The sequence below is a fragment of the Ciconia boyciana genome, chromosome 19 (assembly GCF_034638445.1).
Source record: "Ciconia boyciana chromosome 19, ASM3463844v1, whole genome shotgun sequence".
Lineage (NCBI taxonomy): Eukaryota > Metazoa > Chordata > Aves > Ciconiiformes > Ciconiidae > Ciconia > Ciconia boyciana.
Genome location: NC_132952.1, coordinates 9241070 through 9259831, shown reverse-complemented (window position 1 = coordinate 9259831; position 18762 = coordinate 9241070). Strand labels below are relative to the sequence as shown.

Sequence of the window (18762 nt, the reverse complement as noted above, 5' to 3'; positions counted from 1 at the left end):
GCTGCTGTTTAAAGAGTTAAAGCTTTAACTTAATCCAGGCCTAATTATCCCCATCTGGCTGGGTCTGGCAGTGAAGGAAGGACTTGGCCGGCAACCTGGCCCGAACAGTGGCTAAAATAAATACAGGGGCCGTTGTGCAGCCGGGGGGGAAATCCCAGGCGGGGCGAGGCGGGGGTTCAAGTCACGGGGGAGCGGGCGGAAAAGGCTCCGGGAAAGGTGAGATGGGTGAGCAGCGTGGGTGAAACGCCCAGCGCCGCATCCCCCTGGGGCAGAGCATCCCCCTCGGTGCTGTCGCCGGTGCCTCGGCATCCACCTCGCCCAGCCGAGGGCGATGGACCCCATGCTGGCCGGGCGGGGGTCCCCCCCCCCGAGCCGGGGGACAAGTGAGTAACGCCCCTGTGCCTGCGGCCTCGAGTGTCCGGGTTTGCGCCTTCCCGGGGCGGGGGGACCAAGCTCCCGGGGCCTGGAGGTGGGTGCTGCAGCCTTGGGCAGGGGGGACCGTGCGGCTCCTGGCACTCGCCACGGGGCTGCCCCGAGGGGTAAGCGGCAACAGGGGGGCCGGGGGCTTTGGAGCGTAAACCTCGGCGGGGGGGGGTAGGGGGGCACTCAGTACTGTGATTGATAGGAAATCGGTTACTTGGCACTTAAAGCATCAAGGATGTGCTCAATAAAGCAGGAATTTTTTTTTTTTTAATATGTTAGCATCTATTAACTTTGCAGCAACCATATTTTTTTTTTAATTTCTGGCTACCTTTTCTGGTAAAGGGTGCCTAGAAGCAGCAAAGCTATGGGGGGCACGTGGCACCTTCCGGAGAAGATGCTGTTGACACTGATGAGTTTGGGGGCTGGGATGGTCGCAGCCTGGCTGACCGTCCCGTGCGGTGTTTTGTTTTTCCCCATTTTAGGGAGAGCTTTGTGTGGGGCAGGACAAAGATGCCATCCTTTGCTGCCTTTGCGCGTTTTAAGCCCTATCCGGTGCCTTCCCGTTTGCTTGGGTTTAGCAGGGGGAAAACCCCCCTAAAGCCACCTGGCTTTCCTGGCGCGGGCTGGGGGCCCCCGGCGTGCCCACCGGTGCGGGGGTGCAGCCAGGGCTCGGGGCGGTGCATTCCTGCCCCCGCAAAAGCCATCCGACGGCGGAGCTGCCGAACAGCCCCTCTCTTCATGCCGATTATTTTAATCACAAGCGCGTCTTGTCTCCGCGGCCGAATGTCTTTCATAGACGGCGGAAAGTGAAATTTGTGCAATGTCTGTAGGAGGCCGAAGAAAGGCCCTTTGTGTGCCCCCCGCCCGGGCGCTGGGCAGCCTCCAGCAGCACCCTCGGCCGCCCTGCGGCTCCCAGCCGCCGGCGTGAATGCGCCGCTTGTCCGGGGCCCGGGACCCGCTCTTAAAGCTGGAGCCGGGCTCCCCTGGCTAGTCCCACCGGTGGCCCCGGCGGGGCGGGCACGGCTCCGGGGGCCCCCAGCCGCGACCCCAGGATGTTTCTGTACTGGAGGAAGCGGGGCGCCTACGAGCTGGAGGCTTTGCCCGCCGGGCTGGCCGGGCTGGAGTACGGGGCGGTGGAGCGCTTCTCCTGGAGCTCCAGCCTGGACATCAGCGAGGAGCTCGGGGGTAGGTGGCCGGGGCAGCGCGTGGGGCTGCGGGCAGTCGCGGGCTGGGTGGCCAAAAATCTCCAGCCCTGGCAACGAGGGTGAGGGGCTGGGAGAAGCTCCGGCCGCAGCGGGGATGCCCTGGGAATGCAGCGTGGCTGCCGCAGGGACGCTGCGGCGGGGATGCTGCAGGTGCAGCCGGGGAGCACCGCGTGAGCTGCCCGTGCTGCCGGCACCGCTCCCTCCTGGCTCAGAGCGATGTCCGGAACAGTGAGCTGCCGCGGTGCGTGCTGGTGCAAGCATGGTCCAGTTTCAAACTCGTTTGCCGTCACCGGAAGAGCCAGCATGGTAACACAGCCGGTACCAGCAGGAGGAGGTGACCAGCTGGGGAGAGGAGCTGGTGCGGACGGGATCCCTCCTCCGGCCCCTGAAGCGTCTGGTGGGGGCCCAGACACCCTCCTGCCTCTGCCAGACGCTGGGGCTCCTGTGCGCGCTCCATGCCGAGGGGCTCCCACCCGGCACGCCCGGGGCCCTACTGCACCGTAGCCTCGCTGCCAGGGCCAGCCTTCGGGAAGAACCACGCGGCTCTGGCCGTGCCGGCAGCCACAGCCCGAGGCTGGTCCCTGGCATCGCCAGCCACTCTGGCCGGCCTCGAGTTTTCAGTGAATTTGGAAAACTTTCCCTCGGGTGCATGAAAGAATTTCTTTTTTTTGTTGCTGTTATTATTCCCGATAGGTCAAGTGAAACGGCGGCAGCGGGGGGCTGGCCCGGCCCGGCGGGCGCTGCGGGGACAGAGCCCTCATTGTGCTCCCGGCGCGGGGGCAGCGCAGCAGCCCCGGCTCCGGCCTCTCCGGGGGCGGCGGGCAGAGCCTGGCCCGGCTGCCCCACGCCGTGGGCCAGCAGCTCCCGCCGTGCCGCAGCGGCCCCGCCGTGGGCCAGCAGCTCCCACCATCGGCCAGCAGCTCCCGCAGTGCCGCAGTGGCCTTGCCATGGGCCGGCAGCTCCCGCCGCCATGGGCAGCCCTGCCTGCGCCTGGGTCGCCTCCCGGCCGGGAGCCAAGGCAGCCAGTGCCGGCCCGGATGGCCGCCCCCTCTCTCGACAGAAGCAGTGGCTTTTTCGGCGCGGCCCCAAAAGGCGGTTTTTCCCACAGACTGAGTCTAACCCCGGCCTTGGCCACGGTCCCACTCGGGCCAGCGCAGATGCTGTTGTTGTTGGCAGGAGGGATGCGGGAGAGGGGAGTGGCGTGGCAAGGGAAGCCCCTGTGCCGGCTGCCCCGCTGCTGGGGCCTGTGTGGCCATGCCGGCCGGTGCGGCGGTGCCGCCCGGGGCAGCCAAGCCGCCTGGCATCTCCGCATCCCCTGCACCAGCTCCGTGCCTGGCGGGGCAGCTTCCCACCAGAGCATCCCTGCCCGGCAGCGGGGCTGCGCTGCAGGATGGTGTTCATGCTGCTCTTTTGCTGCAAGCCATCCGGAGTCTGTTATTTTTAAATGATTAGGTGAGACACATAATAAAAGCCTTCAAAATAGGATTTGTCCCCAAGGCCGATTTAACTGTCAAAGCTTAACGTGGTTCCTAAGCCCCTTTGGGGGCTGGCAAGTGGCAGATTTAGCGGTCCTGCTGCAGCCCCGGTCCGTGCCGGCTGCGTGGGAGCTGGGGCAGGTCTGCGTCCTGATCCTGCGACTTGAGGTGCCGGGCAGGAGGTGCCGGATCCTGACGCTGTGGGATGCACGTCGCCTTCCCCCGGCGGGGATGCAGCGCTGGCTCTTGGGCACGGGGTTTCGTCCCCCTGGATAGGCGGTGGGGCAGGCAGGAGCAGGCAGGCTCAGCCTCAGCTGAGCCCAAGCGCTTTGCCAAGCTCTTAAAGCCGGGGTTTGCAGTGTGGGAGCCTCGGCGTGGCCCCCCTGTGCGGGCAGGGCTGGGAGTGGGGCTGGAGGGGGCTCACCGCGGCACCCCAGCACTGATCCCCCCTCTCTCCCACAGCCGAGCCGTGCCCACCTGAGGAGACGGTGCTGTGCTGCCAGAACCCCGACTGCACCGGCGAGAGGAAGGCGGCCAAGGTGGGTCCTATGGGGTGGTGGGCAGCGCCAGGCAGCTGCCTCCTGCCAGTGCCTGGCGTCGGTCTTGCGGGTGAGAACGGGCAGCCGGCAGCTCTGCCCAACCTGCCGCTCACCAAAGCCCCCCTGGCACGGCGGGCAGCTCCCTGCCAGCTGTGTCCCTCTGCCAGCTGTGTCCCCCTGGCCCGTGCCGGGCATGCATTCCCTGGTGGCGTTGTGGCCCCGCCGGCATTTAACGGCTCGGCGGCGGCTGCCCATTTCCCCTAGCTGGTGTGATTCAGGCTAATCCGCTCCTGCCCGTCAGTGCCCCCGCTCGCTAACGTGATGCCAGAGCCCATTTAGAGTCCCTTGTCTCCCGCCGGGTGCGGGGCCGGGCTGCACCCACACACCAGCTCCCAGTGAGGCCCTGGGGTTCCTGCGCCGGACCGCGGGCGGTGTCCTTCTGGCGCAGCGGGCAGGACGGCGTGCCGGCCACGCCGGGAGCTGTGCTGCTGCGCTGGCTTTGCGCGGCTGGGGTGGCGGGGCCAGCGCCGGCGGGGCCACACGCGGTGCTGGGCTGTGGCTGCCTCTGGGTGCAGCCGGGACCGCTGGGAGGGACCCGCCGGGGCCACCCCGCCGCTGTTGCCAGAGAGCCCCAAGGGCGCCCGGCAGGCAGCGGGGGGCGGGGGGTCCTGGCCGGGCTGGGGGCTCGTCCTGCCGCGGCACGGAGCTGCATTGTGTCCCCCCTTGCTTCGCGGGGCAGCTGGGACGGTCACCGGGGCCGGGAGGGCCGGGAGGGGCCGGGAGCTGATCCCTGGGGCGAGCAGAGGGGTCTGGGCATCGCGCCCGGCCCTCCTGCGGGGACGAGCCCGGGGCTGAGTCGCCGGCACAGGGGGGACAGGGAGCCCCGCATCCCGGCAGGGCGGCTGCTGAGGGTCCTGGGGGGTCCCCACCGAGTGAGCGCCAGCTGCAGTCACTGCCCGGAGTCCGCGGCTGCGCTCCATGTCCCACAGGTGCCAGATGGCCGCGACGGTGTTGGGCTGGGGCACGCGGTGGGAGAGGAGGAGGGCTGGGACCAGGGGTGCAGGGTGTCCTGGGCTGGCGGTGAGGCCAGCGTGCCTCCGGGGCTGTGGTTGCTTCATGGCAGGACGCCGGCGAGTGCTGTGGCGCTGGGTACCACGGAGGGGCTGGTGGCCCCTCGGGGAGCGCGCGGGTGGCGGGAGCGCGTCAGCTCTGACCTCAGCAGCGCTGGGAGGAAGGAGGGCAGGAAGCGGGGGCGGCTGGAGCTGCACGGGTGCTTCCTCCCCTCAGCAGCCCAGCGCACTGTAGGCAAGCCCAGGCAGGGCTCCCTCCTCCCCGGCAGCCCCTCACACCGCCTCTGCGTGCAGGGCAGCAATGGGGGTCCCACACGGGGATGGAGACGTGCCGGTGCAGCGGGGCTCGCTGGCAGTGGCCGGCAGCACCACGGTCCCCAGGAGCGGGGCCAGCCAGAGCCCTCAGCAAGGCGGGTGCTGGCCGGGGGTCACAGGCTGTGCACTGTGCTGGGGGCCTGGCCGGGGGTTTAAAAATAACCCACTGTGAATGCCTGGTGGGGCTGGGGCTGCAGCCGCAGCCGGCTCACAATCGGAGGAAACGCGCCGGCTTCAAGCATTGTTTTGCCGCAGACGCTCGCTTCCTCCGTCCTGCCGCGGGGACGCTGCTCTCGCCAGCACAAAGGGGCTGCAGCGCGGGAGCACGGCCTCCCCTGCACCAGGCGAGGTGCGGGTGGCACGGGCACAGGTAGCTGTCCCCCGGCTACCACTCCCCGTGCCCGGGCATGTGCAGCCTTCCCGGGGTCCCTGCTCAGTGCAGCAGAGCAGGGGAGGGGGGGCTCTGCGGTGCAGAACCCCTCCGCCTCATGGCCGTATCCTGCTCATGCTGCTTTCCCTGTGCCCGCTCCAGCCTCAGCGTTGCCCGCGAGTGGTGTGCCGGCAGCAGCTGGGGATGGAAAGGGGGGTCTCCGCTGCTCATGGTGCTGCCCGTCCCTCCCGCTGGCGTGCCATGGCCGGCAGCCCCTGGGCAGCCTGTGGCCAGCTGATGCGTGCGCCCACAGGTATGCCACCACGCGGAGTGCCGGCGGCTGAACCGCAGCGGCCCCCTCAGCCTGTGTGAGCTCTGCGACGGCCGCCTCCATGGCCCCATGCACTTCGGCCACATTCGCTTCGACCTGCCCCCGCAAGGTGAGCCGGGCCGGATGCGGCCGGCACCACCGCTCCCAGCAGCTCTGCAGCAGCAGGACGTGCTCAGGGCCGGCATGGTGCAGCAATGGCCATGGGATGCACTTGGGGCTGGTGCAGCACAGGGGTGGGAGTGGGACGCAGCCAGAGCCGGCACCGGGCCGGGCGTCCCGGCACAGCCCAGCTCAACGCCTGTTTGCAGGCTCTATCCTGGCCCGCAACATGTCGACGCGCTCGTGCCCCCCGCGCACTAGCCCTGCCTCTGATGTGGAGGAGGAGGAGGAGGGACCCGTGGATAGCAGAGGGTGAGCCCCCGGCCCTGCATGTCCCCTGCACGTCCCCAGCCCGCGGCATCCCCATCACCCTGCCCACCCTGTGCCCGCAGGGAGCGGAGGAGCTCGGCACTGAAGCTGCCCAAGAAGAAGGCTCGGCGCAGGCACACGGACGTAAGGCACCGGCCCCTCTCCCTGGGGTGCTCTGCGGAGCAGCGGCGTGGCCCCAGTGGGCGGGAGGGACCCCTGGGCGAGCGGCTGCCACCTCCCCCCAGGACCCCAGCAAGGAGTGCTTCACCTTAAAGTTCGACCTCAGCGTTGACATCGAGGCAGAGATCGTGCCGGCTGCGAAGAAGAAGTCCCTGGGGTGAGTCTGCCAGGGACAGATGCAGGGATGGACGCGGGGACGGACATGGAGTTGGACACGGGGCTTGTGTCCCCGCAGGGAGGTGCTGCTGCCGGTCTTCGAGAGGAAGGCAATTGAGCCGGGCAAGGTGGACATCTACCTGGACCAGTCCCACACGCCGCTCTCCCTCCAGTTCGAGGCGTACCGCTTCGGGGGGCACTACCTGCGGGTGAAAGGTGTGGCAGGGGCCTGGCGGGAGGCTTGGCTGCCCCAGGGCTCCCAGGGGACTCTGACCGCCCGATGTTCCCACAGCCAAGCCCGGGGACGAGCTGAAGGTGGAGCAGGCGGTGCGGGACGCCAGGTCGGCCAGCCTGCCCATCCCGCACTCGGTCAGCACCGCTGCGCTCCTCGGGCCAGCGCCAGAGCTGGTGCCGGGACACCGAGAGGGTGCCGACAGCCTGGTGAGTGCCGGTGCCAGCCACGGGGGGAGGACGTGGTGGGGTGCAGGATCCCCCCGTAGCCATCCTTGCTGGGAAGACGGGGACACGGGGCAGCAGCACGGCATCTCCTGCATGGCCTTTTGCGGTGTGGCCTGAAGACCCCCCCCGGAGCCCCCAAGAGCCAGTTTGGCTTCTCGCTGTGCCGTGCTGGCTGCGCCGTGCTGGCTTGCGCCGTGGTGGCAGAGCACGGGCAGCAGCCTGTGCCAGGCGTGGCAGCTCAGCCGGTGGCCCCGGTCCCCACAGCCGTGCCGCTTACAGGCTGGCATCAGAGCAAAGGCAAACAGCAGCCCCGGGGGCCCTGGCCGTGGCAGCCACTTGGTGCCGTCCCGGCCCCGGGGCTCGCGCTGGCCGCTGGCCCTCCTCTTGCCGCGGCACCCGGTAGCTGCCGAGAACAGCTCGGTCCTGCCCCGTGGACTCTGGCCCCAGATAAGGCGTGGGGCCGGGCTGGCCACCGCTCCCCGTGGGAGCAGGCTGCCACGCTCACGGGGAGTGGCTCTGGGGGTTGCCGGCGGGGGGGACACGGTGCTCGGCCCGGCGTCAGCGGCCCTTGCAGGTGGCAAGCTGGCCGTGTGGCCAGGGCTGGTGGCCACCCGCGTCCGGGACTACGATGCCTGGCTGCGGGACCGGCACGGCCCTGGTAGGACGGGGGGGCCAGCCGGCCCCCAGCCGCCCCCACAGGGGTCTCGGCCCCAGCTGCCTTCCCGGGGACAGGCGGGGGCCCCGCCACGCCAGGGCGACGGGGCTGGCGGCAGCCGGGGCGCCGGGGGCCGCAGCGGCACGGTGAGCGGCGGGGCCGGGGCCGGGGCCGGGGCCGGGGCCGCGGCGGGGCGCGGGGCCGTGCCGGCGGCGGCTGTGTGCCCCCGTCCCGCGGCTCGGCCGCGGGTGGGGGGCCCCGGCGCTGCCGCTCCTTGTGCCGGGGCGAGGAGACGGGCGCGGCCCGGCGCAGCCCGGGGCTACGCGGGGGGGGGGCGGCGGCGAGCGCAGCGGGGCCGGGGCCGGCAGGAGCCGCTTGGCCGTGACCCAGCTCCCGCGGCCGGCGGGGGGGGGCTTTGATCTCTGCCGGCGGATTGTTCGGCTCCGGCTGGCTTATCTGGCACGGGGGAAATGGGGCTTTCGGCGCTGGCCCCACCTCCTTTTGTTTCGGAGCAGCCCGGCCGCTGCCCGCCCGGCTCCGGCTCCGGCTCCGGCTCCGGCTCGGCCGTCCGAGCGGGGAGCGCGGCGGGGCGGGCGGCTCGGCCGGGGGCTGCCGCCCCGCGGGACGCCCCGAGCCCCGCGCTGCCGGGGCCGCTCGCCCGCCGCCGGCTGGGCCCGGCCGGGCAGCCCCCGGGGCCCCGCGCCCCCGGGATGCAGGTAGGCAGGTCAGTGCGGGCAGGGCAGCGCGGCCGGGGGGACCCTGCGACCCGCGGGCGCCGCGTGGGCGTCCGTCTGTCCCACGGGCGCTCGCGGTCGGCCCCGCTGGAGCACCGTGCTGCCCCCGTCCCGGCGGCCCGGGCGCGCGGTGCCGGGCGCTGACCCCGGGGCCGCCGGCTGTCCCCGCCGCAGGCTCTGGGCCGGCGGAGGAAGAACATGACGGAGTTCCTGGGGGACGCCAGCATCCCCGGCCCCGAGCTGGCCCCCCACGGCGGCGGCTCCGTGCCCGCCAACGGCACCGACACCTGGAAGAACCGCGCCGCCAGCCGCTTCAGCGGCTTCTTCGGCTCCGGCACCGGCGCCGGCTCCTTTGGGCGGGTAGGTGGGACGTGGGCGCGGGGAGCGGGTGCGGGAGCTGCCCGCGGCGATGCTGGGGAGCTGGGACGGGTCCCCCCGGGGCTCGAGCCCCCCCAGCTCCGTGGGCAGGGCGAGGGGGTCCGTGGCCCGTCCCCGCCGGCCCCCTGCCCAGCCGCTCTGCCCCCCGCTTTCGGCCAGGAGAGTGAGAAGCTGGAGCAGCTGGCGAGCAGGCTGCACGCCTACAGCGCCTTCGGGCTGCCCAAGCTGCCGCCCCAGCTCCGCTTTGACCGTGACTCCTGGGAGGAGGACGGGGACGAGGCCGGGCTGGTGCTGGAGGAGAGCTGGCAGCAGATCATCCGGGGCACGGAGGTAAGGCCGGGGGAGCTGGGGGGCCACGGTGGCTCTACCCGGCCACCGGCACGGCGCTGACGCTCAGCCCGTCAGGCCCTGTCGCGCCGGCAGTGCCACCAGCAGGAAGCCATCTGGGAGCTGCTGCACACCGAGGCCACCTACATCCGCAAGCTCAAAGTCATCACCGACGTGAGTGCCGGCGGCAGCCGTGCTGCGCTGCGGCGGGGGGCTGTGGGCCGCGGCTGCACCCCACCGGCTCCCTGCTCTGTCCCTGCAGCTCTTCCTCTGCTGCCTGCTGAACCTGCAGGAGTCGGGGCTGCTCTGCGAGGTGAGCGGTGGGAGGCTGCGGGGGCTGGGGACCGCCGGGTCGGGGATGGGACCCCGGTCTGGCCACGCCGGCAGGGCGAGGGTGCCGTCCCTGCGCAGCTGCCTGCCTCACCCCACAGGTGGATGCCGAGCGGCTCTTCGGCAACATCGGGGAGATCATCCGGCTGCACTGCGAGCTGTGGCGCGGTGTCATGGCCCCAGTGCTGGCCAAGGCGCGCCGGACCGGAGCACTGCTCGACCCTGTTGACTTCCTCGATGGCTTCAAGATGGTGAGTAGGGACCCCGTGCCACGGTGGGGGGCTGTGCTGCGCTGCGCCCTGCGGTGACCCCCCCTGCGCCCCCCCCAGTTCGGCTCCCTCTTCAAGCCCTATGTGCGGTACTGCATGGAGGAGGAGGGCTGCATGGAGTACATGCGGGCGCTGCTGCGGGACAGTGAGCTCTTCCGCACCTACGTGACGGTAAGGGGAGCGGGCGGGGGCTGGGGCCGATGCCGGCGCGGTGCCGGGGCTGACACCTGCGTGCTGCAGTGGGCCGAGAAGCACGAGCAGTGCAGCCGCCTGAAGCTGAGCGACATGCTGGTGAAGCCCCACCAGCGCCTCACCAAGTACCCGCTGCTCCTCAAGTCCGTGCTGAAGAAGACGGACGACCCGCGCACCCGCGATGCCGTCACCGCCATGGTAAGGGGCCGGGGGCATGGGGCAGCGGGGCGTGGCGTGGGGTGGTCCCCCCCGGCCCCTCGCACCCACCGCCCCGGCCGCAGATTGGCTCTGTGGAGCACTTCATCAACCACGTCAACTCGCGGATGCGCCAGCGGCAGGAGCGGCAGCGCCTGGCCGCCATCCTCGACCGCATTGACGCCTACGAGGTGGTGGAGGGCAGCACAGATGAGGTGGACAAGGTACGCTGGGCATGGCGGAGCCGCTGTGTCTTGCCGCCCCGTGCCATGCTATGCCATGCTACTCAATGCCGCCCCGTGCCATGCTACCTCACGCCATACCCTATGCCATACCGTGCTATGCCACCCTATGTCATTTCATGACAACCCACCCTATGCCGTGCCATGCCATGCTACCCCATGCCACCCAGTGCCATGCCGTGCCAAGCCACCCCATGCCATGCCATGCTACCCCATGTCACCGCATGCCATGCCGTGCCATGCAACCCCACGCCGCGCCTGGCGCTGACGCCGGGGGCTCCCAGCAGCTGCTGAAGGAGTTCCTGCGGCTGGACCTGACGGCCCCCATCCCCGGCACCTCCCCGGAGGACACCCGGCAGCTCCTCCTCGAGGGCAGCCTGCGGATGCGGGAAGGTAAAGACGGCAAGGTGAGGACCATGGGGGATGCGGGGCCTCAGCCCTGGCCCCTGCCCGCCCGCCCCCGCCCGCTGTGCTGGCCGGTGCCCACGGCCCCGCTCTTGCCCCCAGATGGACGTCTACTGCTTCCTCTTCACCGACCTCTTCCTCATCACCAAGCCCCTCAAGAAGGCTGAGCGCACCAAGGTGGTCCGGCAGCCCTTGCTGGTGGACAAGGTCGTCTGCCGGGAGCTCAGGGACCCGGGTGAGCGGCACCAGGGGTGATGGGGGCCGCGGGGGGGGGGGCCCCGGACGCCGCTGACGGCCCCTGCCCGCAGGCTCCTTCCTCCTCATCTACCTGAACGAGCTGGGGAGCGCGGTGGCTGCCTACACCTTCCAGGCCAGCGGGCAGTCGCTGTGCCGCAGCTGGGTCGAGGCAGTGCGCAACGCCCAGGTGAGGGGCGCGGGGGACGGGCGGGGGGTGCAGGTGCCTCGTGCCTCTCTGATGCCTCCCCCTCCCCAGAACCTGCTGCAGCAGCTGAGGCAGCGCCGGCACCTGGAGGAGGAGCGGGAGGACAGCGAGAGCGGCGCCTCAGCCGCCAGTTCGCCCACTGTCCTGCGCCGTGGCAGCGCCAGCCCGGACTCGCAGCGGTGGTAGGGAGCGGGAGGGGGGCCCCGCGCACCCCCCGGCCTGGCGCAGCCCCCTCCTCACCCTGCTGCCCCTGCAGCCCCTCCGATGGCTCCACCGAGACCCTCGCCGTGGTGGCGGCGGATGGCGGCGACGAGCTCTCCTCCCCGGACTGGGATGCGGGGCCCTTCAGCTCGGCCTCGGACGGCTCCTCCGTCGGCACCGGCACCTCCGGCGACACCCCCACCTCTGCCGAGACCCCCACCCGGGAGCTGCCCGCGGGCGCCCTGCCCGTGCCCCTGCCCCATGGTGTGGCCCGCCTGGCTGGCGGCTGCCGCTCGTCCTCCATCGACAGCGCCTACGGCACGCTCTCGCCCACCTCGCTGCGGGACTTTGGCCAGCAGCCGGAAGGGGTGGCCGAGGAGGGGCGGGAGCCCCCCCCGGCCCCGCGGCCCCCCTCGCCCCGGCTGCGCCGCCAGACGCCGGTGCAGCTCCTGCCCTGCCCAGCCAGGGTGCTCAAGTCCAAGTCGGAGGCCAGCCTGCCCCAGCTCCTGCCCCCCGGCCCCCCGGCCCCCCTCAGCCAGAGCCGCAGCCTCTCTGACCTCTGCGCCAGCCCCCCCCGGACTAGCCAAGCCGCTGGCCCCCCGGCTGCCCCTGGCAGCAGCAGCAGCTCCACCTCCGAGCTCTCGGAGCCGGAGGAGCCGGTGGAGAGCCCAGCACCCCTCCCAGGGCAGCTGTTTCGGGACCCCCCGCCCACTGCCCGCCGGACCCTCTCGGACCCACGGTCGGCACAGCACCACAAGCTGACGCTGGCGCAGCTCTACCGGATCCGGACCACGCTGCTGCTCAACTCCACGCTGACCGCCTCGTAAGCGCGCGCCTGCCCACATGCTCCTGGAGGATGCTCCGGCCCTCCCGGGTGCTCTCTGCGGCCGGGTGCCGGGTCCCGGCACTGAGGGCGTCTCTCCCCACTCTGTGCCTTGCAGGGAGGTCTGAGAGCTGCTGGGGTGGCAAGGACAGATGCGTGGCCACGCCGAGGAGCTGCTCCTGCTTCTAACCGTAGAGTAATGCCAGGGCCGGGCGGAGCGGGCTCTGGGATGCCACACCGGTGGGGATGCACATGGGGATGCAGACCGGTCCCCTCGGCGAGGAAGTGCCCTGGGCACGACAGCACAGGGCTGCCTGCTTCTCCCCAGAGAGGGGATGGACATGGCACACGGCTCATGCCAAACCCTTGTCTGCAGAGATGAGGGCTGCCGGTCAGGGCTCAGCTGCCCCATGGTGCATCAGGCAGGGGGCCCCGGGGACGCAGGGGGCTGTGGAGGGCCATGGGGCAGCTCCCGTGGGCGAGGAAGGGATGACGACGTTGGCGGTGGTGAGTGGGGAAGGTGCTGAGAGGGACGGGACGCCGGCAGGATGGTGCTGCGGGCGGTGCGGGGAGGAGGCTGGGGCTGGTGGCAGGAGAGAACGGTGTTGGGCTGGGGCGGGCGGTGGCCCCAGGGTCTGGCCATGGCAGGGTTTGCCCTGTGGGGTGAAACGGGCAGCAGCGGACGGCAGTGCCCGGGGCTGGAGCGTGGGAACTGCGGGGGCACGTGACGGCGGCCAGAGCGGCGGCTGCTGTCCCGTGCCGGGCTGTGCTCCGCGTCCCGGCCGAGCAATAAAAGCAGCTGGTGTACGCTCGCACCCGCCTCACCTCTCCTTCGGCCACGGCGGCACCCGATGACTGGGCAGCACCGGGACGGGCACGTGGCACGGCTGAGGGAGCCCCGCCGGGGCAGACACCGCAGCGAGGCTGGTGGCAGCTCCAGCCTCGTGCCCCAGGGCCCGAGGTGGGGATGGAGCCCTGGGGAGCGGCGTCGGTGCCGCTCCCCACACCCCCCGCACCCCCGGCCACAGTGGGTCTGCGCCAGCGGGAAAGGGAGGGTGGCGGCCGGGTGGCCCGTGGTGAGGTGGCGCTGGTTCCTCCTGCTCCCGGCACTCCTGTCGTGGTTTTACACACCCTGAACTCATTTCCAAAAAAGCATTTCCTCCTGCTGTGGTTGGGTGTAAAAGCCTGTGTGGGGAGGGCTGGCAGTCAGTAACCACGCGTCGCACGCTGGCGGTGGCAGTGGCGATGAGGTGCCGGGGCACCCTGCCCGGGTGCTGAGCTGCCCTGACACCCCACTGTGCCCACCGCCCCGGTCCCCTCACCGCCCCGGCATGACCCAGCCGCATCGCCCGCAAGGATGAAGCGCTGCTGCCCAGGGGCAGCTTGGGTGAGTGCAGCGGCGCCGGGGTCCCGCAGGCCCCTGGCACCAATTGTGGGGTGGCACCAGACGGGGGGGAGAGGGGTAAGCCCAGTGCCAAGCGTGCCGAAAACACTCGCCCACCTGGCTGAACGCCTGGGACCGGGGTCTGCCTCACCGAAGCGCCCGCAGCGAGGCACAGCCATGAAGACTGCAGGCACGGCCACGATGCGGCCGTGGGAACTGCGGGCTCAGCCACGGGGCTGCAGGCAGGGCACTGCCACGGGGACCGGCGGCACTGACAGCCTGCGGGCGTGGGCCAGGGCTGCCGGCGGCGGCGGCTGCTGGGGGCCATCCTGGGGCTGGGCAGGCGGCCGACCCGGCCCGCAGGCGCTGGGAGCGGAGGCCTTCCGGGGCCGCGTTACAAGCAGGGGTGGCACTTGCGCGGCACAGGAAGCGGTGGCTCTCCCCGCCGCGCAGCCAGCGGTGGGGCGGCACCTGTGCCAGCGGCCGCCCTGCCCGTGGGGCACCTGCTCCCCGTGCTGGGGAAGGGGACAGCCGCCCGCTTGCAGGCAGGGCCCCGCCACGGGACGGTCGTGCCTTGGCGGTGACTCAGCCGTGCTGCCAGCAGCCGGGGCTGAGGCGGCCGCCCCGCTCTGCCAGTGCTGCTCTGCGAGCGGGGCGGCCCGTGCGCGGTTTCCAGTCCCTTGGCGGTGGCGGGTTTAATAGAAAATGATTCAGCTGCTGTAATCGGGGCCATCACGGCTGGGAAATCCAGCCCCCGGCAAGGAATCCCCTGGCTCCCTGCCCGCGCTGCCGGCGCCACGGTCCCCCAGCCCCCTGCCCTCCCTGGGGCGGGGGGTGCTGGTGTGGGCACCCCCTCGCCGCCCCCACCGGGGCCGTCTGGGGAGCGTGGCTCCCCTGGGTGCAGCGCCCAGCACCCCGGGGCGGGGAAGCGGTGACCTAGTTTGGAACGCACGTACGAGGCGCGATAGCATCGGGGAGAGCATAGGCCGGGTATGGCTTCCTCTCAGGGAGGAAATCGCCTCCTCTGCAAGAGAGATAAACTCCAGGAAAGTCAATGCCAGCAGCGCTAACCCTCCCGCGCCCGGCTGCCAGAGCCTCCCCGGGCTGGCCATCCCGTGGGCCCTGGCCATCCCGTGGGCAGGAGCACTGGCCACGCTGGCGGCCCATGCGCCCGACTCCCTCGTCCCTGTCCCTGGGGACACAGAGGGGGGCGGGTGGTCCCCTTCCCTGCCAGCCTGGCAGCACCATTTGCAGAACACACGAGGGGCACCCCGTGGAAGCCCCCCGGGTGCCGGGGGCGGCACAGCGGCCCCCGCGGTGTGTGTGCCCCGCGGCACCAGCAGGAAGCTGCTTGCTGGGGTTCGGCGGGGAAAGCACGGTGCAGGGGCTGCCGCGGGGCATTCCCAGCCTGGGGCCACGCACCCGCGCAGCTGTGGGGCACGGGGACGCGGCTTCAGCCATCCTGCCTGGCGCAGGCACTGGTGACTACGCTGCACCCGGCCGGGCTCGGCTCTGGCTCAGACAGCCCAGCACGTGCAGCCGGAAAGTGGGGAGCAGGGTGCGAGGGCTGCTCCCCGCAGGTGCACGGCTCCTGGGGCGCCCCGGCTGCCTGCATCCCTGCCCTCTCCCTGCCCGCAGGTGATCCTGGCAGCGCTGTGGCTGGCGGCGAGTGAATCGCAGCCCGCGGGGTGCCAGGACTGCGCCACGCCATGGGAGCAGTGGGTCCCGGTGCGGCTGCCCAACCGCCCGCGGAGGCACGCCACCAGACGCCCCTGCCCCCCTGGCATGAACTGGATCGAGGGCGCTCACCAGTGCTGCACCCAGTGTCCCGCAGGTGAGAGCCGCCCAGGCGGTGCGGCACAGCACAGCGTGGCACACTGTGGCACACCGGGCACATCGCCCTGCGTGCCCGTGCTCCCTGTCACCCCGCTGTCCCTGCAGGGATGTTCCTGGTCAGCCCCTGCTCGAGCCACGGCAACGACAGCGTCTGCGCCGCCTGTCCTGCTGGCACCTTCCGCGCCCAGCCCAACACCTTCCCCAAGTGCCAGGCTTGCTACGAGTGTGAACGCCAAGGTGAGCTGGCGGCGTGCTGCGCCGTGCCGTGCCGCACGGTCCTGTGCCGTGCCATGCAGCACCGTGCCGTGCCGCTCACCGCCTGTCTCCTGCAGCTTTCCAGAGCGTGCTGAGCAACTGCTCGGCCACCAGCAACGTCGCCTGCGGCTGCGAGCCCGGCCACTTCCGTAACTGCCTCGATGAGCACTGCAGCGACTTCTCCTGCCAGCAGTGCCAGCCCTGCCCTGGGCGGCTTATCCAGCAGCCCTGTGAGTGCTGCTGGCCGGCCTGCGGCGTGCCACCACCAGCGGTGCCGCCTCTGGCTGTGCCGCCCTGCCTGACGCTCGCCCTCTCCCCAGGCTCGGAGGCGCAGGACACGCTCTGCGGCAGCTGCAAGCCTGACTTCTACGCCGAGGGCAGCGAGTGCCGGCCATGCTACCTGTAAGCACTGACCCTCCCTGCGCCCCATGTGGGGACATGTGCGGGGCCCGTGGCATGGTGCGACACGGCACCCACGGCTCCCCTCTCCTTGCAGGAGCACCCCGGAGACATGCAGCAAGGAGTGCCAGCGGGTGTGCGGCAGCCGAGGTGCGGGAGTGGTGGGGCTGGGGACGGTGGTGCGGGGGACAGCGTGCCGGCTGGCTGACGGGGATGTTCCCGCTCCTCCTTGCAGGCTCAGGGCTGGAGTACGTCCTGCTGGCGCTCACTGGGCCCCTCTTCCTGGGCGCCCTCGCCATCTACCACAAGAGGAAGTGGCTCCGGCACGATGCCCCAGCAGGCAGCCCCCTCCCTGTGGCACAGGCGGCCCCCCCCGTGGCCGGGGCTGTGGGCACGCCGTGGTGCCAGGCCAGTGCCCAGGGGTGGGACAGCACATGCTGGACCCGGCCATCCCCCTCCCAGGTGACGGAGTGTGCCACCGGCACGGCGAGGCGGAGCTCCGAGAACCGGGCCTTACTGCAGGAGCAGCCCGGCGGCACGGCACGGCTGGGCGGCGAGGTGGAGCCCTCTGCCCCTCTGGACCCCCGCAGCACCCTGCTGCAGGGCAGCCAGCTCTATGCCGTCATCGACGCAGTGCCGGTGCGGCGCTGGAAGGAGTTCATGCGGGTGCTTGAGCTGCGGGAGGCGGAGATCGAGTTGGTGGAGCTGGAGGTGGCCCACATCCGTGACCAGCAGTACGAGATGCTGAAGCGCTGGTGCCAGCAGACCAGCGCCACGCTCGACCGTGTCTTCACTGCCCTGGAGCGCATGGAGCTGGCTGGCTGTGCCGAGGCACTGCGCCGGAGCCTGCTGGCGGGCCCCTGACCCCGCTGGCACCACCGACCCGGCAGAGGGAGGTCCCGGCCCTTCCCTGGCTCGCTGGGTGCCTTGGCTGAGCCGTACCCCTAAGTATTGTTACTTACGCCGTGTAGACATTTTATGTCAGTTTTATGTCCCCTCCCTGCCCGCCCGCCCCCCCTATTTATGTCCCCCTGCTCCCAGGGCCGGGGAGGACCCCGCGCCCCGGCACGCTGGCTACCTGGCCACTCGCGGGACGAGTGGGCGCCGAGCCTGCCGTGAACCCATGGGATAGTTCTCGAGGCCGCCCGCTGCTGGACGCACCTGCACCCGCCCCAATAAAGTGGCATGTTCTCCATCCGCCGGCCCCCGGCCCTTCTTCCTGGGGCTGCGCTGGCCCAGCCGTGCACCGGGACACCGCTGGCATCAGGGCCACCACCCATGATGTGGCCGCTGCAGGTGGGGGGGGCGATGTGGGTGATGGTGGTGATGCAGGTGATGTGGGGATGCGGGCGATGGTGGCGACGTGGGTGACGGAGGCGGGACGGGCGATGGGGGCACCATGGTGGGTACGGCACGGTGTGGGCAGGAGGGGTGGCATGGGCAGCCCCAGGAAGGCGCGGGGCACTGCTGGCGGGATTTATCGTTTTAATCGCTGGAAAGGCAGGCGGTCTGGGGTGGAGGTGAGCTGGGAGCCAGCCTCGAGTGGCTCCGGAGGTGGGAGGGGCAGGAGCGGAGGCGAGCACACCGCGGCTGCAACGGTGAGCAGTGCCAGTGGGGAGCCGGGTGGCACAGCGAGCCCAGCCGCAGCGGTCGAGCCGGGCGGCACGCAAGGACCCAGGTGCCCCACACCGCGGCAGCTTGCTTTGCGAAGGGCAGCACGGGGTGGCGGCGGGCTGGCGGCAGCGGGACGAGGGCTACAGGTGCCTGGGGCAGCGGTGGGGGCTCCTCCGGGTTGGGCTACGCGGCCGTCCGCGGTGGGAGGAGGGTGCCGACGCGCGTCCCGGTCCGTGGCGGGACCTGCCGGCCTCCTCCCACCGCGAAGAGCCGGGGCGTGGCGTGGCGTGGCTAGTGCTTGGCTATGTCCCCCTTCTTGAGGATGATCTGCCGCTGCCAGGGCGCCAGCTTTGTCTCATCGTACCCGAGAGTCCTTAGCTTTTCCGACTGCTCCTTCTCCTTCTCCTCCTCCTCCCGCTTCAGCTTCTCCTGCTCTTTCCTGCTTGGCAGCGGAGGGCACGGGGCGCCGTGGTCACCGGAGCTGCCGGAGCCGCCGTTCCCACCCGCCCGCCCAGGGAAGGGGCTCGAGGCACTCACCGTTTCTGCTCCCTGCAAAGGCAAAGGGAAGAGCGGGGTTAGCGGAGCCGTGGGGGCGGCTGGCCAGCGCGGCTTCCCCCGGCCCCGGCTCACCTCTCCTCCTCCAGCTTCTTGCGCAGGATGTCCCTCCTCCAGGCTGGCATGCTGGCCAGGCGCGCCTCCTCCTCCTTCTCCTGCAACATACAGCCACGTTACCGGCACTGCCAGGAGCCCACCCTTGCTGCCGGCACCGCGGGGCGGTGGCATCGCCCCGGCATGTGGCACCGCATCCTGCTGGCAGCTGGGCTGAGCCACGCTCCCGGCCAGCGCGCGGCTCGCCGACGTCGCCCCTCGCCGCCCACCTTCTGCCGGCACGGGGAGGAGGAAGGAGTGCGCGGCGCGGCCAGCCCTTCGCAGCACACCACAGCTTTATTGCACCGACATGCAGGGGCCCACACCGCCCCGGCACCACAAACACCACACCAGAGGGGAGCGCAGCTCCAGCGCTCACCCCCGCACAACACACAGCCACGGCAAGCGGCACAACGCAACCTCTGCCCGGGTCCGCGCGAGCCAACACCGAGCCCTCCGCCGAGCCAAGCCACGGCACTGCCAGAGCCGCAGAGGCGGCTGG

General features: G+C 71.1%; 3 protein-coding genes across 7 annotated transcripts in view; 2 read left to right on the top strand and 1 right to left on the bottom strand.

Moving 5' to 3' along the window:
- Positions 1-5782: 5782 nt before the first annotated feature.
- On the top strand, positions 5783-12933 carry PLEKHG5 (pleckstrin homology and RhoGEF domain containing G5). Of its 5 annotated transcripts, none has more exons than XM_072884180.1 (19): positions 5783-5837; positions 6037-6139; positions 6220-6280; positions 6382-6473; positions 6552-6688; positions 6765-6913; positions 8495-8680; positions 8858-9028; positions 9104-9199; positions 9288-9338; positions 9457-9606; positions 9685-9795; positions 9865-10014; positions 10098-10235; positions 10541-10660; positions 10761-10893; positions 10967-11282; positions 11357-12124; positions 12243-12933. In XM_072884180.1, exons 1-19 carry the CDS (start codon positions 5798-5800, stop codon positions 12250-12252), a joined length of 2982 nt encoding a protein of 993 aa, XP_072740281.1. In that variant the 5' UTR covers positions 5783-5797; the 3' UTR covers positions 12253-12933. The 5 variants fall into 5 exon arrangements, with proteins under 5 accessions (XP_072740281.1, XP_072740283.1, XP_072740286.1 ...); XM_072884182.1 differs by lacking the exon at positions 12243-12933 and having other exon boundaries at positions 10967-11082; positions 11152-11282; positions 11357-12128; XM_072884185.1 differs by lacking the exons at positions 5783-5837; positions 6037-6139; positions 6220-6280; ... (1 more) ...; positions 6552-6688; positions 6765-6913 and adding an exon at positions 7602-7732 and having other exon boundaries at positions 10967-11082; positions 11152-11282.
- TNFRSF25 (TNF receptor superfamily member 25) lies at positions 12371-17165 on the top strand. Its single transcript, XM_072884187.1, has 7 exons — positions 12371-12631; positions 15147-15342; positions 15450-15581; positions 15677-15829; positions 15920-16001; positions 16096-16148; positions 16234-17165. The coding sequence occupies exons 1-7, from the start codon at positions 12371-12373 to the stop codon at positions 16860-16862; spliced, it is 1506 nt and encodes a 501-aa protein (XP_072740288.1). The 3' UTR covers positions 16863-17165.
- Positions 17035-18762, bottom strand: part of LOC140661674 (espin-like) — a 12528-nt gene continuing 10800 nt past the window's right edge. Inside the window, 3 exon segments of the mRNA XM_072884191.1 lie at positions 17035-18051; positions 18150-18161; positions 18243-18322. Of these exon segments, the coding sequence (XP_072740292.1) occupies positions 17904-18051; positions 18150-18161; positions 18243-18322 (240 nt within the window). The 3' untranslated portion in view covers positions 17035-17903.